At 44.5% G+C, this 23318-nt stretch overlaps 2 protein-coding genes and 1 non-coding gene across 6 annotated transcripts; 1 reads left to right on the top strand and 2 right to left on the bottom strand.

Annotated features, from left to right (window-relative positions):
* Positions 1–6492: 6492 nt before the first annotated feature.
* On the bottom strand, positions 6493–9767 carry chic2 (cysteine-rich hydrophobic domain 2). Its single transcript, XM_014181989.2, has 6 exons — positions 9417–9767; positions 8952–9006; positions 8295–8450; positions 8152–8208; positions 7828–7887; positions 6493–7741 (listed from the first exon to the last, which is right to left on the bottom strand). Exons 1-6 carry the CDS (start codon positions 9551–9553, stop codon positions 7691–7693), a joined length of 516 nt encoding a protein of 171 aa, XP_014037464.1. The 5' UTR covers positions 9554–9767; the 3' UTR covers positions 6493–7690.
* Positions 9768–12868: 3101 nt separating this feature from the next.
* On the bottom strand, positions 12869–21931 carry LOC106592595 (OCIA domain-containing protein 1). Of its 4 annotated transcripts, XM_045711488.1 has the most exons (10): positions 21761–21931; positions 21599–21689; positions 21265–21349; positions 20964–21017; positions 20608–20655; positions 20399–20525; positions 20197–20284; positions 17159–17252; positions 14184–14348; positions 12869–13378 (listed from the first exon to the last, which is right to left on the bottom strand). In XM_045711488.1, the coding sequence occupies exons 2-10, from the start codon at positions 21647–21649 to the stop codon at positions 13338–13340; spliced, it is 753 nt and encodes a 250-aa protein (XP_045567444.1). In that variant the 5' UTR covers positions 21650–21689; positions 21761–21931; the 3' UTR covers positions 12869–13337. The 4 variants fall into 4 exon arrangements, with proteins under 4 accessions (XP_045567444.1, XP_045567443.1, XP_045567445.1 ...); XM_045711487.1 differs by having other exon boundaries at positions 21599–21930; XM_045711489.1 differs by having other exon boundaries at positions 12869–13375; positions 21599–21930.
* Positions 21932–23157: 1226 nt separating this feature from the next.
* LOC123732146 (U1 spliceosomal RNA) lies at positions 23158–23318 on the top strand (the record flags this gene model as incomplete). The annotated part of the gene is made up of 1 exon (XR_006762999.1): positions 23158–23318. It is a non-coding gene; the product is annotated as a U1 spliceosomal RNA (small nuclear RNA).

The raw sequence follows: 23318 nt of genomic DNA, 5'->3' as shown, positions 1-23318 counted from the left end.
AGCCAAGACCTCAGAAAAACAATCAGACCTCCCAAGTATGAACCAGAGTTGTGGAGAACTGTCCAAATGCCTGAAGGTACCACATTCATCTGTAAAAACAATAGTACGCAAGTATAAACATCATGGGACCACACAGCCGTCATACCGCTCAGGAAGGAGACTCTTTCTGTCTTCTAGAAATGAACGTACTTTGGTGCAAAAAGTGCAAATCAATCCCAGAACAACAGCAAAGGACCTTGTGAAGATGCTAGAAGAAACAGGTACAAAAGTATCTATATCCACAGTAAAACGAGTCCCTATAACGACATAACCTGAAAGGCCGCTCAGCAAGGAAGAAGCCACTGCTCCAAAACCGCCATAAAAGAGCCAGACTACAGTTTGCAACTGTACATGGGGACAAAGATCGTAAAAATAGAACTGTTTGGCCATACTGACCATCGTTATGTTTGGAGGAAAAAGGGGGATGCTTGCAAGCTGAAGAACACCATCCCAACCGTGAAGCACGGGGGTGGCAGTATGTTGTGGGGGTACTTTGTTACAGGAGGGACTGGTGCACTTCACAAAATAGATGGCATCATGAGGAGAGAAGCAACATCTCAATACATCAGTCAGGAAGTTAAAGCTTGGTGGCAAATGGGTCTTCCAAATGGACAATGACTCCAAGCATACTTCCAAAGTTGTGGCAAAATAGCTTAAGGACAACAAAGTCAAGGTATTGGAATGGCCATCACAAAGCCCTGACCTCAATCCCATAGAACATTTGTGGGCAGAACTGAAAAAGCGTGTGCGAGCATGGAGGCCTACAAACGTGACTCACTTACACCAGCTCTGTCAGGAGGAAAGGGCCAAAATTCACCCAACTTATTGTGGGAAGCTTGTGGAAGGCTACCCGCAACGTTTGACCCAACTTAAACAATTTAAAGGCAATGCTACCAAATACTAATTGAGTGTATGTAAACTTCTGACCCACTGGGAATGTGATGAAAGAAATAAAATCACTACTATTATTCTGACATTTCACATTCTTAAAATAAAGTGTTGATCCTAACTGACCTAAGACAGGGAATTTCTACTAGGATTAAATGGCAGGAATTGTGAAAAACTGAGTTTAAATGTATTTGGCTAAGGAGTATGTAAACTTCCGACTTCAACTGTATGTGAGGTAACCAATCAGAAAGCTAGTTGATGGCCGGTAAACCAATCAGAAAGCTAGTTGATTCCGTATGAACCTAAGTGGTCTTGGTGATACCAACCCTCCTCCCAGAGAGCTACTGGGTCTGCAGGCTTTTGCTTCAGCCCTGCTCTAACACACCTCATTCTGCCAGTCAAGGTTCTGATTAGACTGATTAGTAGAATCAGGTGTTAGAGCAGGGTCGGAGCAAAATCCTGCACTGCCAGTAGTAGGTTTGGCCGTCCTGTTTTAATTCTACATGGTAACCCCTTGAGCATGACCCTCGACCTTTACTGATCAGCCAATGCTGTACCAAATGGCATCCTATTCCCTATAGGCCCTGGTCTAAAGTAGTGCACTACATTGGGAAGAGTACCATTTGGGACAGACAGAGACTCAAGGCTGAGTGTATAACAGTAAAAAGAGATTGAGAAATGACATCAGAGAAGTATGTTAAAAGTAGGGAGAGCACCGATGGAGAGAGACACTAGTAGAAAAGCGAGAGCTACCAGTGAAGAGAGATAGATACCAGTGATTAAAGACTAACCAAAACCCAGCCATTAGTGATAAAGACTAACCAAAACCCAGCCATTAGTGATTAAAGACTAACCAAAACCCAGCCATTAGTGATTAAAGACTAACCAAAACCCAGCCATTAGTGATTAAAGACTAACCAAAACCCAGCCATTAGTGATTAAAGACTAACCAAAACCCAGCCATTAGTGATTAAAGACTAACCAAAACCCAGCCATTAGTGATTAAAGACTAACCAAAACCCAGCCATTAGTGATTAAAGACTAACCAAAACCCAGCCATTAGTGATTAAAGACTAACCAAAACCCAGCCATTAGTGTTTGAGCAACAACAAGGGTCATGAGGAGTGTAGCTTGGTTTGACTTCCAAATGGCCCCCTAGTCACTATCTAGTGTATTACTGGTCAAAGGTAGTCCACTACACAGTGTACCATTTAGGACTTCGCCTTTAACTCAGGTGAGTATTATTCCACCACGGTTATGTCTGTTCACCACTGGTTGGCTGGGAAGCCTGTTCGCATTCATCTAATATACACACATTCAACATGAGACGAACACACACACGCACATACACACACTGAGAGCAGTAACGCAAAAACATCCACTGCCCCTTGTCACAGAACAGGTAAACAAAACAAGGTGAAGAAAAACAATCAGTTGCCTTCCTTCTGATCATCAGTCCTCTAGGCCTGTCGCTAGGCAACGGTTGCTAGGCTGACACTACAACCCAGCGGCATGGATACAGGAAACCGGCCCATGTCCATGTGTGTAGCATACGGGTCCATACAAATAGGCTCTAATCCCAACTGGCACCCTGTTCCCTATGAAGTGCACTACTTTAGACCAGAGCCAAAATGGCGCCGGAAGAAATGGCAGCAGATTTACGGGCGTCCAACCAATTGTGCTCTGCTGCTGCTACTCTGTTTATCATATATGCATAGTCACTTTAATTATACATTCATGTACATACTACCTCAATTGGGCCGACCAACCAGTGCTCCCGCACATTGGCTAACCGGGCTATCTGCATTGTGTCCCACCACCCCCTCTTTTACGCTACTGCTACTCTCTCTTCATCATATATGCATAGTCACCTTAACCATATCTACATACTACCTCAATCAGCCTGACTAACCGGTGCCTGTATGTAGCCTCGCTACTTTTATAGCCTCGCTACTGTATATAGCCTGTCTTTTTAGTTCTTTACTTACCTATTGTTCACCTAATACCTTTTTTTGCACTATTGGTTAGAGCCTGTAAGTAAGCATTTCACTGTAAGGTCTACCTACACCTGTTGTATTCGGCGCACGTGACAAATACATTTTGTTTTGAGCTGTGGGGGAAGTAGTAGCAGTACACTATATAAGGAGAAGAGTTCCATTTGAGGGTGTGACCATAGAGTACAGTCAGACAGTTTGTGTGATTGTCTCTGGTTTAGAGGTGACAGTCTAGTGGGCAGAGATGAGGAGAGTCTAGGATTACCATCTGAAATGACACCCTATTGGAGGAGATGAGGAGAGTCTAGGATTACCATCTGAAATGACACCCTATTGGAGGAGATTCTAGGACTACCATCTGAAATGACACCCTATTGGAGGAGAGTCTAGGACTACCATCTGAAATGACACCCTATTGGAGGAGATGAGGAGAGTCTAGGATTACCATCTGAAATGACACCCTATTGGAGGAGATGAGGAGAGTCTAGGATTACCATCTGAAATGACACCCTATTGGAGGAGATGAGGAGAGTCTAGGATTACCATCTGAAATGACACCCTATTGGAGGAGAGTCTAGGACTACCATCTGAAATGACACCCTATTGGAGGAGAGTCTAGGACTACCATCTGAAATGACACCCTATTGGAGGAGATGAGGGGAGTCTAGGACTACCATCTGAAATGACATCCTATTGGAGGAGACAAGAGTCTAGGATTACCATCTGAAATGACATCCTATTGGAGGAGATGAGGAGAGTCTAGGACTACCATCTGAAATGACACCCTATTGGAGATGAGGAGAGTCTAGGATTACCATCTGAAATGACACCCTATTGGAGGAGATGAGGAGAGTCTAGGATTACCATCTGAAATGACACCCTATTGGAGGAGATGAGGAGAGTCTAGGACTACCATCTGAAATGACACCCTATTGGAGGAGATGAGGAGAGTCTAGGACTACCATCTGAAATGACACCCTATTGGAGGAGATGAGGAGAGTCTAGGATTACCATCTGAAATGACACCCTATTGGAGGAGATGAGGAGAGTCTAGGATTACCATCTGAAATGACACCCTATTGGAGGAGATGAGGAGAGTCTAGGATTACCATCTGAAATGACACCCTATTGGAGGAGATGAGGAGAGTCTAGGACTACCATCTGAAATAGCAGTCTATTCTCTAGTCTAGATAGTACCCTAATTTTGGCCAGACCCTGTTAGGTAATAGGGTACCATTGCAGACGTAGCCCCTAGGAGGGGGGAGGAACAGGGCGCCATTTGGGATGAAGACTAGTTTGAGTGGATGCAGAGAGAGATTCAGGGGTTTCATGTAGCTGATCCACTGCGGTTAGTTTGGCTGTTCTCTCTACTGATCCACTGCGGTTAGTTTGGCTGTTCTCTCTACTGATCCACTGCTGTTAGTTTGGCTGTTCTCTCTACTGAGCCACTGCTGTTAGTTTGGCTGTTCTCTCTACTGATCCACTGCTGTTAGTTTGGCTGTTCTCTCTACTGATCCACTGCTGTTAGTTTGGCTGTTCTCTCTACTGATCCACTGCTGTTAGTTTGGCTGTTCTCTCTACTGAGCCACTGCTGTTAGTTTGGCTGTTCTCTCTACTGATCCACTGCTGTTAGTTTGGCTGTTCTCTCTACTGATCCACTGCTGTTAGTTTGGCTGTTCTCTCTACTGATCCACTGCTGTTAGTTTGGCTGTTCTCTCTACTGATCCACTGCGGTTAGTTTGGCTGTTCTCTCTACTGATCCACTGCTGTTAGTTTGGCTGTTCTCTCTACTGATCCACTGCTGTTAGTTTGGCTGTTCTCTCTACTGATCCACTGCTGTTAGTTTGGCTGTTCTCTCTACTGATCCACTGCTGTTAGTTTGGCTGTTCTCTCTACTGATCCACTGCGGTTAGTTTGGCTGTTCTCTCTACTGATCCACTGCTGTTAGTTTGGCTGTTCTCTCTACTGATCCACTGCTGTTAGTTTGGCTGTTCTCTCTACTGATCCACTGCTGTTAGTTTGGCTGTTCTCTCTACTGATCCACTGCTGTTAGTTTGGCTGTTCTCTCTACTGATCCACTGCTGTTAGTTTGGCTGTTCTCTCTACTGATCCACTGCTGTTAGTTTGGCTGTTCTCTCTACTGATCCACTGCTGTTAGTTTGGCTGTTCTCTCTACTGATCCACTGCGGTTAGTTTGGCTGTTCTCTCTACTGAGCCACTGCTGTTAGTTTGGCTGTTCTCTCTACTGATCCACTGCTGTTAGTTTGGCTGTTCTCTCTACTGATCCACTGCGGTTAGTTTGGCTGTTCTCTCTACTGATCCACTGCTGTTAGTTTGGCTGTTCTCTCTACTGATCCACTGCTGTTAGTTTGGCTGTTCTCTCTACTGATCCACTGCTGTTAGTTTGGCTGTTCTCTCTACTGATCCACTGCTGTTAGTTTGGCTGTTCTCTCTACTGATCCACTGCTGTTAGTTTGGCTGTTCTCTCTACTGATCCACTGCTGTTAGTTTGGCTGTTCTCTCTACTGATCCACTGCTGTTAGTTTGGCTGTTCTCTCTACTGATCCACTGCTGTTAGTTTGGCTGTTCTCTCTACTGATCCACTGCTGTTAGTTTGGCTGTTCTCTCTACTGATCCACTGCTGTTAGTTTGGCTGTTCTCTCTACTGATCCACTGCGGTTAGTTTGGCTGTTCTCTCTACTGATCCACTGCTGTTAGTTTGGCTGTTCTCTCTACTGATCCACTGCTGTTAGTTTGGCTGTTCTCTCTACTGATCCACTGCTGTTAGTTTGGCTGTTCTCTCTACTGATCCACTGCTGTTAGTTTGGCTGTTCTCTCTACTGATCCACTGCTGTTAGTTTGGCTGTTCTCTCTACTGATCCACTGCTGTTAGTTTGGCTGTTCTCTCTACTGATCCACTGCTGTTAGTTTGGCTGTTCTCTCTACTGATCCACTGCTGTTAGTTTGGCTGTTCTCTCTACTGATCCACTGCGGTTAGTTTGGCTGTTCTCTCTACTGATCCACTGCTGTTAGTTTGGCTGTTCTCTCTACTGATCCACTGCTGTTAGTTTGGCTGTTCTCTCTACTGATCCACTGCGGTTAGTTTGGCTGTTCTCTCTACTGATCCACTGCTGTTAGTTTGGCTGTTCTCTCTACTGATCCACTGCTGTTAGTTTGGCTGTTCTCTCTACTGATCCACTGCTGTTAGTTTGGCTGTTCTCTCTACTGATCCACTGCTGTTAGTTTGGCTGTTCTCTCTACTGATCCACTGCTGTTAGTTTGGCTGTTCTCTCTACTGATCCACTGCTGTTAGTTTGGCTGTTCTCTCTACTGATCCACTGCTGTTAGTTTGGCTGTTCTCTCTACTGATCCACTGCGGTTAGTTTGGCTGTTCTCTCTACTGATCCACTGCTGTTAGTTTGGCTGTTCTCTCTACTGATCCACTGCGGTTAGTTTGGCTGTTCTCTCTACTGATCCACTGCGGTTAGTTTGGCTGTTCTCTCTACTGATCCACTGCTGTTAGTTTGGCTGTTCTCTCTACTGATCCACTGCTGTTAGTTTGGCTGTTCTCTCTACTGATCCACTGCTGTTAGTTTGGCTGTTCTCTCTACTGATCCACTGCTGTTAGTTTGGCTGTTCTCTCTACTGATCCACTGCTGTTAGTTTGGCTGTTCTCTCTACTGATCCACTGCTGTTAGTTTGGCTGTTCTCTACTGATACTATGACCAGTCAAAGGCAGATGATGCTGCAAGTTCCACAACTGTTCTACCAATGTTCCATTTTTATTTAACCTTTATTTAACTAGGCAAGTCATTTAAGAACAAATTATTATTTACAATGACGGCCTACCCCGCGCCAAACCCGGACGACGCCGGGCCAATTGTGCGCCGCCCTATGGGACTCCCAATCACGGCCAGATGTGATGCAGCCTGAATTTGAACCAGGTACTGCAGTGACGCATCTTGCACTGAAATGCAGTGTCTTAGACGGCTGCGCCACTCGGGAGCCCAATGACGTTCCGTTGGGAGTCCCATAGCTGTTCTAATGATGTTCTGTCAGTTCCATAGCTGTTCTAATGATGTTCTGTCAGTTCCATAGCTGTTCTAATGATGCTGTCAGTTCCAAAGCTGTTCCGTTGCTAATCCATCAAAGTTCTGTCAATGTTCTATATTAGTTCCATTGAAGTTCTGTAGAAGTTCCGTAGCTAATCCATTGATTGTTACCTCAGCGGTTCCATAGAGGTTCTAGAACAGCGTATAATATCAACTGTTCCAACAGCACAGAGTGTCTCATAGTTCAGGTTGGGGTACAATATACGGGGGTATAAATCTGAGTAAAGATTGTGCCTCGTGTACAGGGAAGGGCTGTGAAGAGGAGGTTCATCATTGCAGGTCCAAAATTAGGAGTCCACTTTCTCCAGTTCCACAGTTCTATGGCACCGTTACACCCTTTCTGAGCTGGGTCTCCCATGATGACCCAAAGACCGATGACAGTCAACGCCACCCCAGGGGGTCAAAAGGTCACGGCTCCTCCAACAGATCAGGGGTCAAAGGTTGATATCAGAGAAGGGGAGGGGCTTTAGGGTGTAAACAGGTGTTTTCTGGGTATATAGAGGGGCTAGATAGAGAAGATAGATAATGTCCAGTAAACACTAAATGGTGGTGTAGTTTTAGGGGTATGGGCCTGGTTAGGGGAGGAAAGAGGAGGCCATTTTGGAGAGGTGAGTGAAGAGAGGCACCATAGGAGGATGTGTGTGGGGCCGCGGAGAGCTAGTCCGGTCTGAAGATGGGGATCTTGGGTAGGAACTCTATCAGGATTACCTGAGGGGGGAAGAGAGAGAGGTTATTCAAAGTGTGTGTGTGTGCATTACTCAAGTACTCCATCATGTGTGTGTGTGTGTTCTCACATATTCCATCATGTTGTTGGTTTCACACTTCCTCTTGCTCAGCCTCCAATGCAAACATAGCTGAGAGAGGAAGGGGGAGAGAGAGAGAGAGAGAGAGAGAGAGAGAGAGAGAGAGAGAGAGGAGAGAGAGAGAGAGAGAGAGAGAGAGAGAGAGAGAGAGAGAGAGAGAGAGAGAGAGAGAGAGAGAGAGAGAGGAGGGGAGAGAGAGAGAGGAGGGGAGAGAGAGGAGGGAGAGAGAGAGAGAGAGAGAGAGAGGAGAAAAAGAGAGGGAGAGATCAGTCAAACTTCACTACCTCTCCCAGCCCTCCTCCAACCCCTACACACCTTGTGGTACAGTCTGCTGTTCTCCCAATCCAACAGCTTCTCCATGGATCTCTGTGTCTGAGGAGGAGAGAGACAGGTAACCTTGAGTATAGTACGCAGAGGGATGATCTGTGTGTATATGTCTGAGTGTGTGTGTCTCCCACCCTCTTGCTCAGACAGATGACGGGCCAGAGACTGAAGCCCAGTGTACAGCAGCAACAGAGACAGCCACACAGCAGCCAACGCACATTCACTGGCAGCGTCTTCTTCAGACAGCCGTTAACACGGTTTATACTGGCCTTGAACTCCTCTGGCGCCACCTAGGAACACAGAGGACAGACAGGGGAAATACTCAAATCAGGTCATATTCATGAAACAAGTAGGGAGAGTGAGCTTGTCCAAGGATGGAATCAAACACACAAGATTCTGCTGGGGAGACCTGCACACTTTCAACATCTCCAGGAAAGCTAGTTAGCTGTCCTGGGAGAGTCAATATTACTTGCTAATAAACATGATTATTACAATGAATTCGGGTGGATCTTTATATTTTAAAGCAGCAAATACAATACTACAAAGTTACAATACTGTAAAAGTGCCGTTTGCAAGGTATTCTCTCAGAATATGTAGCTAGCTGGAAATGCAGGGTTGCCAGGTATGATAGTTATTCTCAACAAATGCACATCAACACTAAAAAATATATACAATCATGATTGATGCACACCTGGCAACCGCCCTGACCACCTGCACTCGTTAAAACTCTGAGGGACACACGTCGACAATGGCAGATTTACAGGAAATGTATGTATTTTCCGTTGACTCACCTTCCCTGTAAGTGCCGATGGGAACTCTGACTCAAACTTGTTACTGAGTCCAAACCTTCGGGGACAAGAACATGGTAAGTAAATGCATTATTTCATGCACACAAAACTAGATAGAACGTCACTCAAGGGATATGAGGCTATTTAACTGTTTGACTAGACCACATATGGAAAGTATATTTAGTTAACCAGGTAACGTTAGTTACGGTTTGTATAGTCATTTTATGGTCCGAACTAAATAAACTAGGTCATGTTAATAGCTACGTTGACATGCTAATAGGCTAGCTTCTTGGCCCTGTTATCGTAAATACACCGACCTGATTACGTTAGCTAGCTTTCCGCTAACAAGCTAGTTAATGCCGTAGTGTAACTTTCGTTATCTAGTTAGCGTTATTTTTATGACAACCAGCCATCTACGGGTGCTCGGGTCTTTCCCCAACCCCCCCTTGAGCCCTGCCGGTTTCTTACACAGTGACGTGGCCAGATCCTCGGACGACCACCGGGTCTGGAGCGTACTTTAGCAGCTGTTCCTCCGCGGCCCTCTCCTCGTCCTCCTCCTCGTCCTCTTCCTCCTCCTCGTAGATCTCGTCGAAGTCCTCCATCATCGCACGACTCGGCCTCGCGCTTCCCCGGTGAGGCGCCGGGAGAGACACGGTGCCGTCGTTGGGGAGTGGATCCTTCCCTGGTTGAAAACGATTTAAAAACGTCAGACAACAACCAAACAACAACAAACAATAAAAAAAACTCCGACAACGACGAAGGCTCGCTAGCTAGCTCTGGTTGTGTCTCCAAAACAGAATATCAACATCCGCCGCAGTGCCCTGACGAAACCGGAAGGGGAGAGACGTTCTTTCGTCACCGATTCAGGAATTCCACAGAATGTATTCTGTATTCAAATTGTCATTATATTCTACTTATAAATATCTCAACATATTTATCCGACAGTAACTAGCTATCGTATGTTCTTGGTTAAACTATGTAGCTATTTGTAATTTATTTATGGTTGCGGTAAAGAACAGACATGTTGAGATTATTAGGCCTACTTGTACCGTGATGATCACACATGAGCTAAACCTCTTCCTTCTGTCCATACCACTAAAGCTGTATTATATGAAACAACCGTATATAGGAAAGCAATTGTTTCCATTAGTTGTAGCTACTGAGCTATGTGGCTTTTATGGCTTCCTGAGTGGCGCAGCAATCTAAGGCATTGCAGTGCTAGTGGCGTCACTACAGACCCTGGTTCGTTCCCAGGCTGTTTCACAACCGGCCGTGATCGGGAGTCCCATAGGGCGAAGCACAATTGGCCCAGCATCGTCCGGGGTAGGCCGTAATTGTAAATAAGAATTTGTTCTTAACTGACTTACCTAGTTAAAAAAATATATATGCATATTTTTGATACCATTTGAAAGTAAACAATTTGAAGTTTGTGGAAATGTGAAATGAATGTAGGAGAATATAAAACGTTAGATCTGGTAAAAGATAATGCAAACAAAAAAAACATGCGTTTTCTATTTTTTTTCATCATCTTTAAAATCCAAGAGAAAGGCCATACAGTCAGACAGTTTAGTTGTAATTTAGAGTTTGGCCACCAGATAGCAGCAGTGTGTGTGCAAAGTTTCAGACTGATCCAGTGAAGCATTTCATTTTCTACACAATATTTTGTATCAGGTCAGCCAGGAGTTTGCTCAAATGTGCCGAATTGGCCAATTGATACATTTTCAAGTACATATCTATAGGGAACATACAAAAATGCTATGGTAATAAAAAAAATAATTCAAGTTAACACCTCCCAGGAATATCATAAATGATGGATAATTAGCTTCCCTACAGAAAAAACACTAACCTTCACACATCTAGATGGCCGAGCGGGGTGGTTGTGGGGCCAGAGACAGCAGGGGTTCAAACTGTAGAACCCAGTTCCTATATTTGAATATAAAAATTGATTTTATCAAACAAAACCATGCTACATTTTATCTCTGGAACCCTCATGATGACAAAACAGAGCAAGACTACTGAATGTAAGTACATTATTTACCTTCAGAGGTGAATGTATCAAACCAGTGTCCGTGATGTGTTTTGTGTTTAGCTACTGTAAATTGGACACTGTAGGTGGATTAACTAGAATTGAAGCTTTCTGCCTATATAAGACATGTCAATGTCCTAGAAAGTTGGCTGTTACTTACGTCATTCTAGTCACATTAGGGCCAGTTTAGGGACACTGATCCAAAAACGACACATTTCAATCCATACTGTTTATTGGTTTATTGACCCTAGGTCGGCAGTTTGCAGCCATATAGATAGAGGACTTATCTTGTGCCATTGTTGCTTCTGTGGCAGCACCATTGAGGCCATCTGATTTTTGTTTGTAGATTTTCTTCACGATTGGCTGATCCATCCTGATGACGCGGTTGGACATGACTCCTACAGGGTCACCAGGTGTCAGCTGATAATATTACTACAGAATGATCTGCTTTTTTATAGACAAGTATTCTTAGCGTGGTTAATATATACAAACAAATTCCCCTCATAGGTATTTCATTTGGAACAATACAGATATTTCATATAGAAACAAGTCTTTCTTTTTTAACAACTGGTTCAATAATCACATCCTGCTGATGAGGCAACTTTTTAATGCAGCAGGATTGTTACTCAGTTATGAGGAATTTTTTATTTTGTTACAATATCCTTTACACACCTAGAGAGTTCGCCATAGTCTTTGATGCTATTCCATCTGGAACTCTCATGTTGTTTAGAGGTGTAGCCAGATTTCACCTTCTTGACCTACCCCCCCCCAATTAATCCAGTTGACTCTCCAATAGGAAAACATTTGTTTCTCCTTGCTCCCTCAGAACGGGATATTTTGAATCCATTCCTTATGTCACAACTTACTGGAATACATTCGTCAATAATGTCTGTTGGGAAAAAAAGTCTGGTTATTACCACACAAATACCTGCTTGTTAACAAGGTGAAAGAGGTCTCTTTGAGAATGATCCATCAGTATGACCCTGTGATTCATTACCTGCAGAAACTAAAAAAATACATTAACATGAACTGTACTTTGTGTTGAGCATCCAGAAACAGTTTTGCATTTATTATTGCATTGTCTACATGTAAAGAAATGGCAACATTAGTTTTTGATTACTTTTGGGGGGTTTTTTAATGGGAGAATGTGCTGCTCGGTATCCTTAACTATAATAAGGAAAAACAATTTTACCTCAAATCTAATTGTGCCAATGGCAAAATATCATAAAATTCACTAATAACAAACCACACATCTATGTTTTCTAGAAGGAATTTGAGCAGTACATTAAGGCCATTCTACATTCTTCTGATAAGAAATCTGTTAAAACAATCAATGTATCTTTTAAGGTGTTTGTATAATTTGTTGTACCCCTCCTAGCACATGTTATCATTGTCTGTTTGTATAATGTATAATTTGTTGTACCCCTCCTAGCACATGTTATCATTGTCTGTTTGTATAATTTGTTGTACCCCCCAGCACATGTTATCATTGTCTGTTTGTATAATTTGTTGTACCCCTCCTAGCACATGTTATCATTGTCTGTTTGTATAATTTGTTGTACGCCCCCAGCACATGTTATCATTGTCTGTTTGTATAATGTATAATTTGTTGTACCCCTCCTAGCACGTTATCATTGTCTGTTTGTATAATTTGTTGTACCCCCCCCAGCACATGTTATCATTGTCTGTTTGTATAATTTGTTGTACCCCCCCAGCACATGTTATCATTGTCTGTTTGTATAATTTGTTGTACCCCCCCAGCACATGTTATCATTGTCTGTTTGTATACTGATTTTTCTGCAATAAAAAACACAGGTGTTTGAGGTGGAAAGGCCATTTGGCCACTAGAGGCCTCTATCATTCTCTGATTGACAGACACACAAAGACAACGTTATTCAATTTCAAAACCAATTGGGTTTATTGACATGTTTTTTTCAAAAGACAGAATCAGACAGACAATGGGAGAATCTCAATTACATTTCCTTGAATCCTCGCGGGGGGGGCCTAATTTTTAAAATATATTTGAGTAATTATCGAGAGCAACTTACAGGAGCAAATTAGGGTTAAATGCCTTGCTCAAGGGCACAGACAGATTTTTCACCTAGTCGGTTCAGGGATTTGAACCAGCGACCTTTCGGTTACTGGCCCAATGCTCTTAACCACTAGGCTACCTGCCTACCCCTCTGACCTTCTCATCCAATGGGTTTTGAGAAGACGAGGAGAGAGGACACAAGGCATCAAGGAAATGCAATTGAGATTATCCCATACATTCATAAATTGAGACGTAAATAACAGCAAAGCAACCACCGGGGTTTGTGGGTATTGTAGTCCAATCAGCACTGTCAGTGATAAGATGGAGAGACTCACTCCTCCAAGCTGTCTCCGTAGACATTCTTCTTCCCTGCTAAAAGAAAGGAGAGGATGAAGGGATGATAAACACCATTATTATTTCTGTAACATTACACCCTAATGAACATGACCCTATTGGCTTGATTATCAGCTGTTGTCAGACAAGTGGGTCTGAACTTCTCTTTCTCAGTAATGTGCAGCCAATCAGACTTCCCTTCCTCAGTAACGTGCAGCCAATCAGACTTCCCTTCCTCAGTAACGTGCAGCCAATCAGACTTCCCTTCCTCAGTAACGTGCAGCCAATCAGACTTCTCTTCCTCAGTAACGTGCAGCCAATTCATACTAGATGAAAAGCCGGAATGAGTATGACATACTGGCATTTAAAATATAATAATTATAAACTGGGTGGTTCAAGCCCTGAATTCTGATTGGCTGACAGCCGTGGTATATCAGACCACATACCACTTGTATTTATTTTTAATTCTCTAACTACGTTGGTAACTAGTCTATAATAGCAATTAGGCACCTCTGGGTTTTGTGGTATATGGCCAATATACCACGGCTAAGGTCTGTATCTAGGCACTCCACGATGCATCGTGCCTAAGAACAGCCCTTAAATGTGGTATATTGGCCGTATACCACACCCCCTCTGGCCTTATTGCTTAATTATAATACACATACTAGGAAAAATTCTATTCTCACACATAAGACAAGGATCAGAACAAATGGCACACAGAAGCCTATAGGCTCTGGTCTAAAGTAGTGCACTATATAGGGAATAGGGTGCCATAGGGCTCTGGTCTAAAGTAGTGCACTATATAGGGAATAGGGTGCCATTTGGGACACATCCACCGACTCACCGTCCTTCTTGGGGGCGGTTCTCCCTGGCCGGTCAGACTCTGGTTTGAGCAGCGTCTCAGCCTTCTGGGTAAGCGTGACCTCATAGGTTTCTCGGTTCTTGTTCCTTAGGTCCTCGTACATGATGGGCTTCCTCCTGGGCTCCTCGTCATCCAGGAACGACTGGGCTGGAGGGGGCAGAGGTTAGAGGGTAAAGGTTAGAAGTCCTCGTACATGATTGGCTTCCTCCTGGGCTCCTCGTCATATTGGAACAACTGGGCTTCAGGGGTCGGGTCAGGAAAAAGAACAAGAGCACTTTTTACTTGACAAATTCAGGTAGGCCCATCCCAGTTTACACAATTGCATTTTATAGATGGCAATCTGAATGCACAGAGATACCGTGACGAGATCCTGAGGCCCGTTGTCGTGCCATTCATCCACCGCCATCACCTCATGTTTCAGCATGATAAAGAACTGCCCCATGGCACAAACATCTGTAAACAATTCTTGGAAGCTGAACATGTCCCAGTTCCATTACCTGTGTACACCAGACATTGAGCATGTTTAGAATGCTCTGAAAAGACCGCGTACGACAGTCGTGTGTTGCAGTTCCCGCCAATTTCCAGCAACTTTGCACAGCCATTGAAGAGGCAAATGGTGGTCACACCAGATAGTGAGTGGTTCTGATCCAAGCCCCTACTTTTTGTATTTTTTTAAAAAATTTTTTAAGGTATCTATTCCCAGTCCTGTGAAATTCATAGATTAGGGCCTAATTAATTTACATAAATTGACTGATTTCCTTATATGAACTGTAATTTTGAAATTGTTGCATGTTGTGTTTTTTATATTTTTGTTCAGTGTAGATGGATATCTACTTGGAAATAACTTGTTTTAACATGGACATTGTCATTGAGGACTTCCACCATTCTAAAGTGGTCAACTGAGTGGGACTTCCGATGAGTTAGTTAAAACCTGTTGTGGACAGGCGTTCTGTTCCGCCAGCGGGACCCTTAGCCAACAGCCAATGGAATCGCATGGCGTGAAATACAAAAACTACTAAAATACCACAATTCAATTTTTTCAAACAATCAACTATTTTACACCATTTTAAAGATAAGACTCTCGTTAATCTAACCACATTGTCCGATTTCAAAAAGGCTTTACAGCGAAAGCAAAACATTAGATTGTTAGGAGAGTACATAGACCAAAATAATCCCACAGCCATTTTCCAAGCAAGCATATATGTCAATAAAACCCAAAACACAGCTAAATGAAGCACTAACCTTTGATGATCTTCATCAGATGACACTCCTAGGACATTATGTTATACAATACATGTATGTTTTGTTCAATCAAGTTCATATTTATATCCAAAAACAGCTTTTTACATTGGCGTGTGATGTTCAGAACATCTATTCCACCCAAAAACTTCCGGTGAATTTACAAAAATACTCATCATAAACGTTGACAAAATACATCATTATTTTAAGAATTATAGATACAGAACTCCTTTATTCAATCGCTGTGTCAGATTTTAAAATAGCTTTTTGGCGAAAGCACATTTTTCAATATTCTGAGTACATAGCTCGCCATCACGGCGAGCTATTTTGACACCCGCCAAGTTCGGGGCAAACTAAACTCAGAATTAGTATTAGAAATATTGTATTACCTTTGCTGAAATTCGTCAGAATGCACTCCCAGGACTGCTACTTCCACAAGAAATTTTGTTTTTGTTCCAAATAATCCATGGTTATGTCCAAATACCTCCGTTTTGTTCGTGCGTTCAGGTCACTATCCAAAGGCTAACGCGCGAGCGCATTTCGAGACACAAAAAGTCAAAATGTTCCATTACCGTACTTAGAAGCATGTCAAACGGTGTTTCAAATCAATTTTTATGGTATTTTTCTCGTAAAATAGCGATAATATTCCAACCGGACAATAGTGTATTCATTCAAGGAGGAAAAGAAAAAAAACTGCGTGCTCGCAGGAACGCGCATATCCAATCTCTTTGTCCCCAGGCAGACCACTGAGAAACTGAGCTACTATACTCTGCCCAGAGACAGGAGAAGGCTCAATCCACTTTCTGAAGGCTTTAGACAGCCAATGGAAGCCTTAGAAAGTGCAACGTAACCCCACAGATACTGTAGTTTCGATAGAGAATCAAAAGAAGAACTACAATTCTCAGACATTCCACTTCCTGCTTGGAATTTTCTCAGGTTTTTGCCTGCCATATGAGTTCTGTTATACTCACAGACACCATTCAAACAGTTTTAGAAACTTCAGAGTGTTTTCTATCCAAATCTACTAATAATATGCATATTCTCGTTTCTGGGCAAGAGTAGTAACCAGTTTAAATCGGGTACGTTTTTCATCCGGCTGTGAAAATTCTGCCCCCTATCCTAAACAGGTTAAAGGAAAGATAACACCATTCCATCCAGGTCATAAGGAGGGATCAGCCAATGAATTATCTACTTGTGAATAAACATTTCATAACTGCAGGGTAAATCACCAACCATACCTGTTAAAACAACATCCTCCAGGGGGCAGTAAATCACCAACCTTGACTTTGAAGAAAGATGGACTACTTCAATCTGGAGATTACCTTAATGGTGCTGCTCGTGCCCTCAGACGCCACAATGGGACAGATACAAATGATGTCATCTATCTAAGTCTATCGTGCAGATCTAGGATCAGCTTCTCCATCCCCCCCAATGGTAACTTTAACCACTAGTGGGGGGGGGGGGGAGAGAATGCAACTGACCTAAGATCAGTGTCTAGGGGCAACTTAACCCTGCACCCTTCCGCTCGGTTCCTAGTGAAAACGACCCTGGGCTGCAGGGGACAGACATCCAAGAAATACAGGTTAGAGGTCAGAGGTTGGGCTGCAGGAGGGGGGGGGTCAAACTGAGGTTAAATCAGGCAGTTAACTAGGAGGACACCGTTGAAGGGTTGTCATGGTTAACGCTGTAGTTAGGTTACTACTTGCTGCCACGGTTACCTGGCATGTTGTAGTCGATGTCTGCAGCGGTGCGGCTGGTCTGTGCTGCGGTGGGGGCGTCACTGTATCCATAGTCTCTGGCGTGGGGTGGGACCTGACACACAGAATCAAACGGGAACACAGAACACATGGTGTTGGAATGAATGGAGATCAGATGGACACGGACTGATATGCAAACTGAGCCAGTGACTGCCTTGGATGCAGTTGTGGCAGACTGCAGTGTTGTTGTAGAAGCTCATCCTACAACCAGGACAACACCCCTCGGTATCAGACTGTGCTGACCACTCTGTCTCCCAGCTACTACAACACTAGACTGGCCTGAGGCTGCTCTGGACTGTACTGACCACTCTGTCTCCCAGCTACTACAACACTAGACTGGCCTGAGGCTGCTCTGGACTGACCACTCTGTCAACACTAGACTGGCCTGAGGCTGCTCTGGACTGTACTGACCACTCTGTCTCCCAGCTACTACAACACTAGACTGGCCTGAGGCTGCTCTGGACTGACCACTCTGTCTCCCAGCTACTACAACACTAGACTGGCCTGAGGCTGCTCTGGACTGACCACTCTGTCTCCCAGCTACTACAACACTAGACTGGCCTGAGGCTGCTCTGGACTGTGCTGACCACTCTGTCTCCCAGCTACTACAACACTAGACTGGCCTGAGGCTGCTCTGGACTGTGCTGACCACTCTGTCTCCCAGCTACTACAACACTAGACTGGCCTGAGGCTGCTCTGGACTGTGCTGACCACTCTGTCTCCCAGCTACTACAATAATCTAGCACTCTGCAAACCATGACCCATTTGTATTCTACATGAGTCAAATGTAATGGAGTCCATTGCCCATGTTGTGAATGGTTGCTGTTCATACAAGGATTTGTACATTGCTAGACGACCTCCTTGTTGACCTGATAGCCAGCGAGGTCGGACCGGTAGTCTCACCAACAGCACACATTTTGATTTAACGAGGCAAGTCAGTTAAGAACAAATTCTTATTTACAATGACAGCTTAGGAACAGTGGGTTAACTGCCTTGTTCAGGGGCAGAACGACAGAGATTTTTACCTTGTCAGCTTGGTGATTCGATCTAGCAACCTTTCGGTTACTGGCCCAACACTCTAACCACTAGGCTACCTGCCTCCCCACATCCATTAACAGTCTTGTGTAATAGGAAGCTGGTTTGATGATGATGATGATGATGTCTTTTCCTGTGTGTCAAATACACCATATTTTGTTGTTGTGTGGAGAGGCCAAGAGGGCCAGAGAAAACAGGGGGGCCAGGGAGAACAGGGGGGCCAGGGCGAGGTGACGATAACCTTGGCAGACCAGTTGGCTAGGTACTGCTCTGTTTCAGCTGTCGTGGGCAGCCTAGCTGTTTGGAGAAGGAGACCAGTTGGCTAGGTACTGCTCTGTTTCAGCTGTCGTGGGCAGCCTAGCTGTTTGGAGAAGGAGACCAGTTGGCTAGGTACCGCTCTGTTTCAGCTGTCGTGGGCAGCCTAGCTGTTTGGAGAAGGAGACCAGTTGGCTAGGTACTGCTCTGTTTCAGCTGTCGTGGGCAGCCTAGCTGTTTGGAGAAGGAGACCAGTTGGCTAGGTACCGCTCTGTTTCAGCTGTCGTGGGCAGCCTAGCTGTTTGGAGAAGGAGACCAGTTGGCTAGGTACTGCTCTGTTTCAGCTGTCGTGGGCAGCCTAGCTGTTTGGAGAAGGAGACCAGTTGGCTAGGTACCGCTCTGTTTCAGCTGTCGTGGGCAGCCTAGCTGTTTGGAGAAGGAGACCAGTTGGCTAGGTACCGCTCTGTTTCAGCTGTCGTGGGCAGCCTAGCTGTTTGGAGAAGGAGACCAGTTGGCTAGGTACCGCTCTGTTTCAGCTGTCGTGGGCAGCCTAGCTGTTTGGAGAAGGAGACCAGTTGGCTAGGTACCGCTCTGTTTCAGCTGTCGTGGGCAGCCTAGCTGTTTGGAGAAGGAGACCAGTTGGCTAGGTACTGGTCTGTTTCAGCTGTCGTGGGCAGCCTAGCTGTTTGGAGAAGGAGACCAGTTGGCTAGGTACCGCTCTGTTTCAGCTGTCGTGGGCAGCCTAGCTGTTTGGAGAAGGAGACCAGTTGGCTAGGTACCGCTCTGTTTCAGCTGTCGTGGGCAGCCTAGCTGATTGGAGAAGGAGACCAGTTGGCTAGGTACTGGTCTGTTTCAGTTGTCGTGGGCAGCCTAGCTGTTGGAGAAGGAGACCAGTTGGCTAGGTACTGCTCTGTTTCAGCTGTCGTGGGCAGCCTAGCTGTTTGGAGAAGGAGACCAGTTGGCTAGGTACTGCTCTGTTTCAGCTGTCGTGGGCAGCCTAGCTGTTTGGTGAAGGAGACCAGTTGGCTAGGTACTGCTCTGTTTCAGCTGTCGTGGGCAGCCTAGCTGTTTGGTGAAGGAGACCAGTTGGCTAGGTACTGGTCTGTTTCAGCTGTCGTGGGCAGCCTAGCTGTTTGGTGAAGAAGACCAGTTGGCTAGGTACTGCTCTGTTTCAGCTGTCGTGGGCAGCCTAGCTGTTTGGAGAAGGAGACCAGTTGGCTAGGTACTGCTCTGTTTCAGCTGTCGTGGGCAGCCTAGCTGTTTGGAGAAGGAGACCAGTTGGCTAGGTACTGCTCTGTTTCAGCTGTCGTGGGCAGCCTAGCTGTTTGGAGAAGGAGACCAGTTGGCTAGGTACTGCTCTGTTTCAGCTGTCGTGGGCAGCCTAGCTGTTTGGAGAAGGAGACCAGTTGGCTAGGTACTGGTCTGTTTCAGCTGTCGTGGGCAGCCTAGCTGATTGGAGAAGGAGACCAGTTGGCTAGGTACTGCTCTGTTTCAGCTGTCGTGGGCAGCCTAGCTGTTTGGTGAAGGAGACCAGTTGGCTAGGTACCGGTCTGTTTCAGCTGTCGTGGGCAGCCTAGCTGTTTGGAGAAGGAGGTGCTTCCTGTACTGTTGGTTGCCATGCATACAGGGACCTTTGAAATGTTTGGTTCCATTTTCTATGTACATTTGATGGGTGGATTCAAAGAAAGTATTTAAACGTGTGTTTGTACCTGGCTCTGGGGGTCAGAGGCCTGGAACATGGGGTCAAACGACACCTGGTCGGGGTCACTCATCTCTGACTGGGGGCCCTGAGACGACCTGAGAAAGAAGAAGAGGAGTGAGTGTATGTATGTATGTATGTATGTATGTATGTATGTATGTATGTATGTATGTATGTATGTATGTATGTATGTGTGTGTGTGTGTTACTGACTGTGTGTTGGGTCTGGTCCTCTGTCTCAGTGCTTCTCCTAGAGGGGAGTGCTCCAGCCTCTTGAACTTCTCCTGACAATGCTTCATGTACGATATCTTCCCTGCCAGGTAGCCACACAGCCCCGCAACTGGACACACATCTGTATTACATTCTCATAATAACAAGGAGCACACACTTTATACACAAACATCTGGGTTCAGTGAACTCACAGGCCACTTTAGGGAGAGATCCAAACTTGGATGACGATGTCAGAGCTCCTAAAACACAGGAAGGAACACAGAAGAGTCAGTCTTGATGTCACTAGTCCAATTCATGGTAGAAAAGGCAAGTGTCGACCAGGTGGGTTGCAGACACTCAAATGTATAGGTGTGATACATCTGCTGCCCTCTGCAGCAAACACCTTCATCTATTTGGCTGCTTTCTCTGAACTTGCACTTGTCATTAAGGTATCTCTAACTGGAAGCTACTATTCTATATCAGATTATTGAGATGTCCCTTGGATGCGCTCCTAGATCATACATGTACACTAAGATATAGTGATGACGGATATGGGAGGTGGGCCTACCTCTATGGATGAGGCCTTGAGTGACAAGCATGCTGACCACTGAGAAGGGCACGGCTGTAGGAAGGGAGGGGAGAAACAAGGTTACAATCACATGCGCACCAATACCTGTACATAGAATGAATGATATATTGAGCATGAACCTGACTCCTGTAAAATATAGACTCGTGTAAAATACAGACTCCTGTAAAATATAGACTCGTGTAAAATACAGACTCCTGGACAAGTACAGACTCCTGTAAAATACAGACTTCTGTCAAATCTATTGCTATTTTGTTAGTCTGTGTTACCCATGGTAACTTACATCTGTACCAGAAACTCTCCTGGTTGCATTCCCTGAAGACTCTCCTCTCATCTTCTGTGGGGATGTAATCCATTCCTACAGGACTCTATACACACACACACACACACACACACACACACACACAGTCCCAAAACCTTACCTCCATTGATTTTATCAATACATATCAACTGAAGTAACCGGTTTGTGGTTTTTTTTGTCAAGATCTCGAGTGCATAGAAAACGTTAACTAGCTAGCCTACAGCAAGCATGCTAACTGACTGCAAGTGACAGGTGAGGCTAGCTATGGTACAGTAGCTTAGTTAGTTACTGTAGCAGCTTACTGTTATATGTTTACCTGTGCTTCGCCCTGTCGCTCTTCACTGAATCCCGTAGACATTGGTGTCATATTGTAAAACTATGTCGGTCAACTTTGTCTTTCAGAGCACGTATAGCAACAACGTGCACAGACACACTCCCCGTATTGATTTCGTAAATAGCGGGTACAAATTCATAGCATGTATAGCAACAACGTGCACAGACACACTCCCCGTATTGATTTCGTAAATAGCGGGTACAAATTCATAGCATGTATAGCAAAAACGTGCACAGACACACTCCCCGTATTGATTTCGAAAATATTTGGTTACAATGTCATTGCATGGAGCGAAGCTGACCCGGAAGTAGTAGTAGCCATGGAACGGGAAGTTTGACGAGGACTTTTAATTTTGAATGTTTTTCTTAGCAGTAAAATCGCATTCACAGAGGAACAACATTATATGAGGAAATGTATTCCAGCTCTTAAAAAAAAAAATCTAAATCCATTTATCGAATTAACCCCAAGGGGTGTGGTATATGGCCAATATACCACGGCTAATGGCTGTTCTTATGCACGACACAACATGCGAGGTCAATTTTCCTGGCATGTTTTTGGTCTGCCTGTTGCTATGATACAAACCACACGACGAGGACGTTTGCTATCAATGTGCATAATATCTCACAAGCGGTAAAGGCTTGGGAACAAAGATGAAACGCTAATGCGTATTCTGACTGAGTCATAGCAAATTTAGCTGCACACACACACACCTCAGCGCGCTATATATATTGGTATTTTGCAAAAATGTATTTAGGCATATTAAAACACTTCAGTTTATCCCCGATCACGAGTATCATCCTGTCAATTTACAATTACACTCACTGTACATAGATTACATGTCACTGTAAATATATCTTTCTATTTTTATTTTCTATTGTGTTATTGACTGTACGTTTGTTTATGTGTGACTCTGTGTTGTTTTTGTCGCATTGCTTTGCTTTATCTTGGCCAGGTCGCAGTTGTAAATGAGAACTTGTTCTCAACTGGCCTACCTGGTTAAATAAAGGTGAAATAAAATATAAAAAACACCCCTAATATCTACTACTATGTCTTGTTGTTGATGAAGTAGTAGGCGACTGTTTCTCCTCCATATCTGGGGTCGTATGCCACCCTGTGGTCGATGGTGGAATCATATTTTACTGAGGAGCAGAAAACAAGCGTGATGAAACTATTCCTACAATGTCTGGAACGCTACAAAACACCAGAAATAGTTGGTGTCTTTCGGTTGGCTGTGTGAGCACGAATGTGATTTCAGCATTTTGGTACATCGCCTACTTGTGTCTAATCAGACGGACATTGAGACAAACAATTCAATGTGTGTATAATTTCTACCGTGTTGCATGATGGGAAAATAGTCAGACAGTGATATAATATAATAAAACAAAGTGCATCGCTTTTCCACCGCTTTGTCCGCAACTGTATTAGTAAACGTTATTAGACCCTGGTCGATATGATGTGGTATTGTCAGTAGTACAAGTGGTAACCGTTAGACAAACACCTTTGTCCTGGAATGAGTGCCCCTCTACCAACGTGTACAACTCATACTTACCTGGCAAGGGAGACACCGTGATCAAGAAGGCGGTTCACCCAGGGCGAGGCTCAGCCATTGCACTCCGGCTGTGCTGACCCCTGCGAATTTCCCAAATGTGGAAATCTCGATTGCATAATTTCTGGTAGTGGGGGACTGCGTTCGCGCTCTCCC

This window comes from Salmo salar, unplaced genomic scaffold, assembly GCF_905237065.1.
Source record: "Salmo salar unplaced genomic scaffold, Ssal_v3.1, whole genome shotgun sequence".
Lineage (NCBI taxonomy): Eukaryota > Metazoa > Chordata > Actinopteri > Salmoniformes > Salmonidae > Salmo > Salmo salar.
The sequence above is the reverse complement of the archived record's forward strand: the minus strand, read 5'-3'. Positions and strand labels throughout refer to the sequence as shown.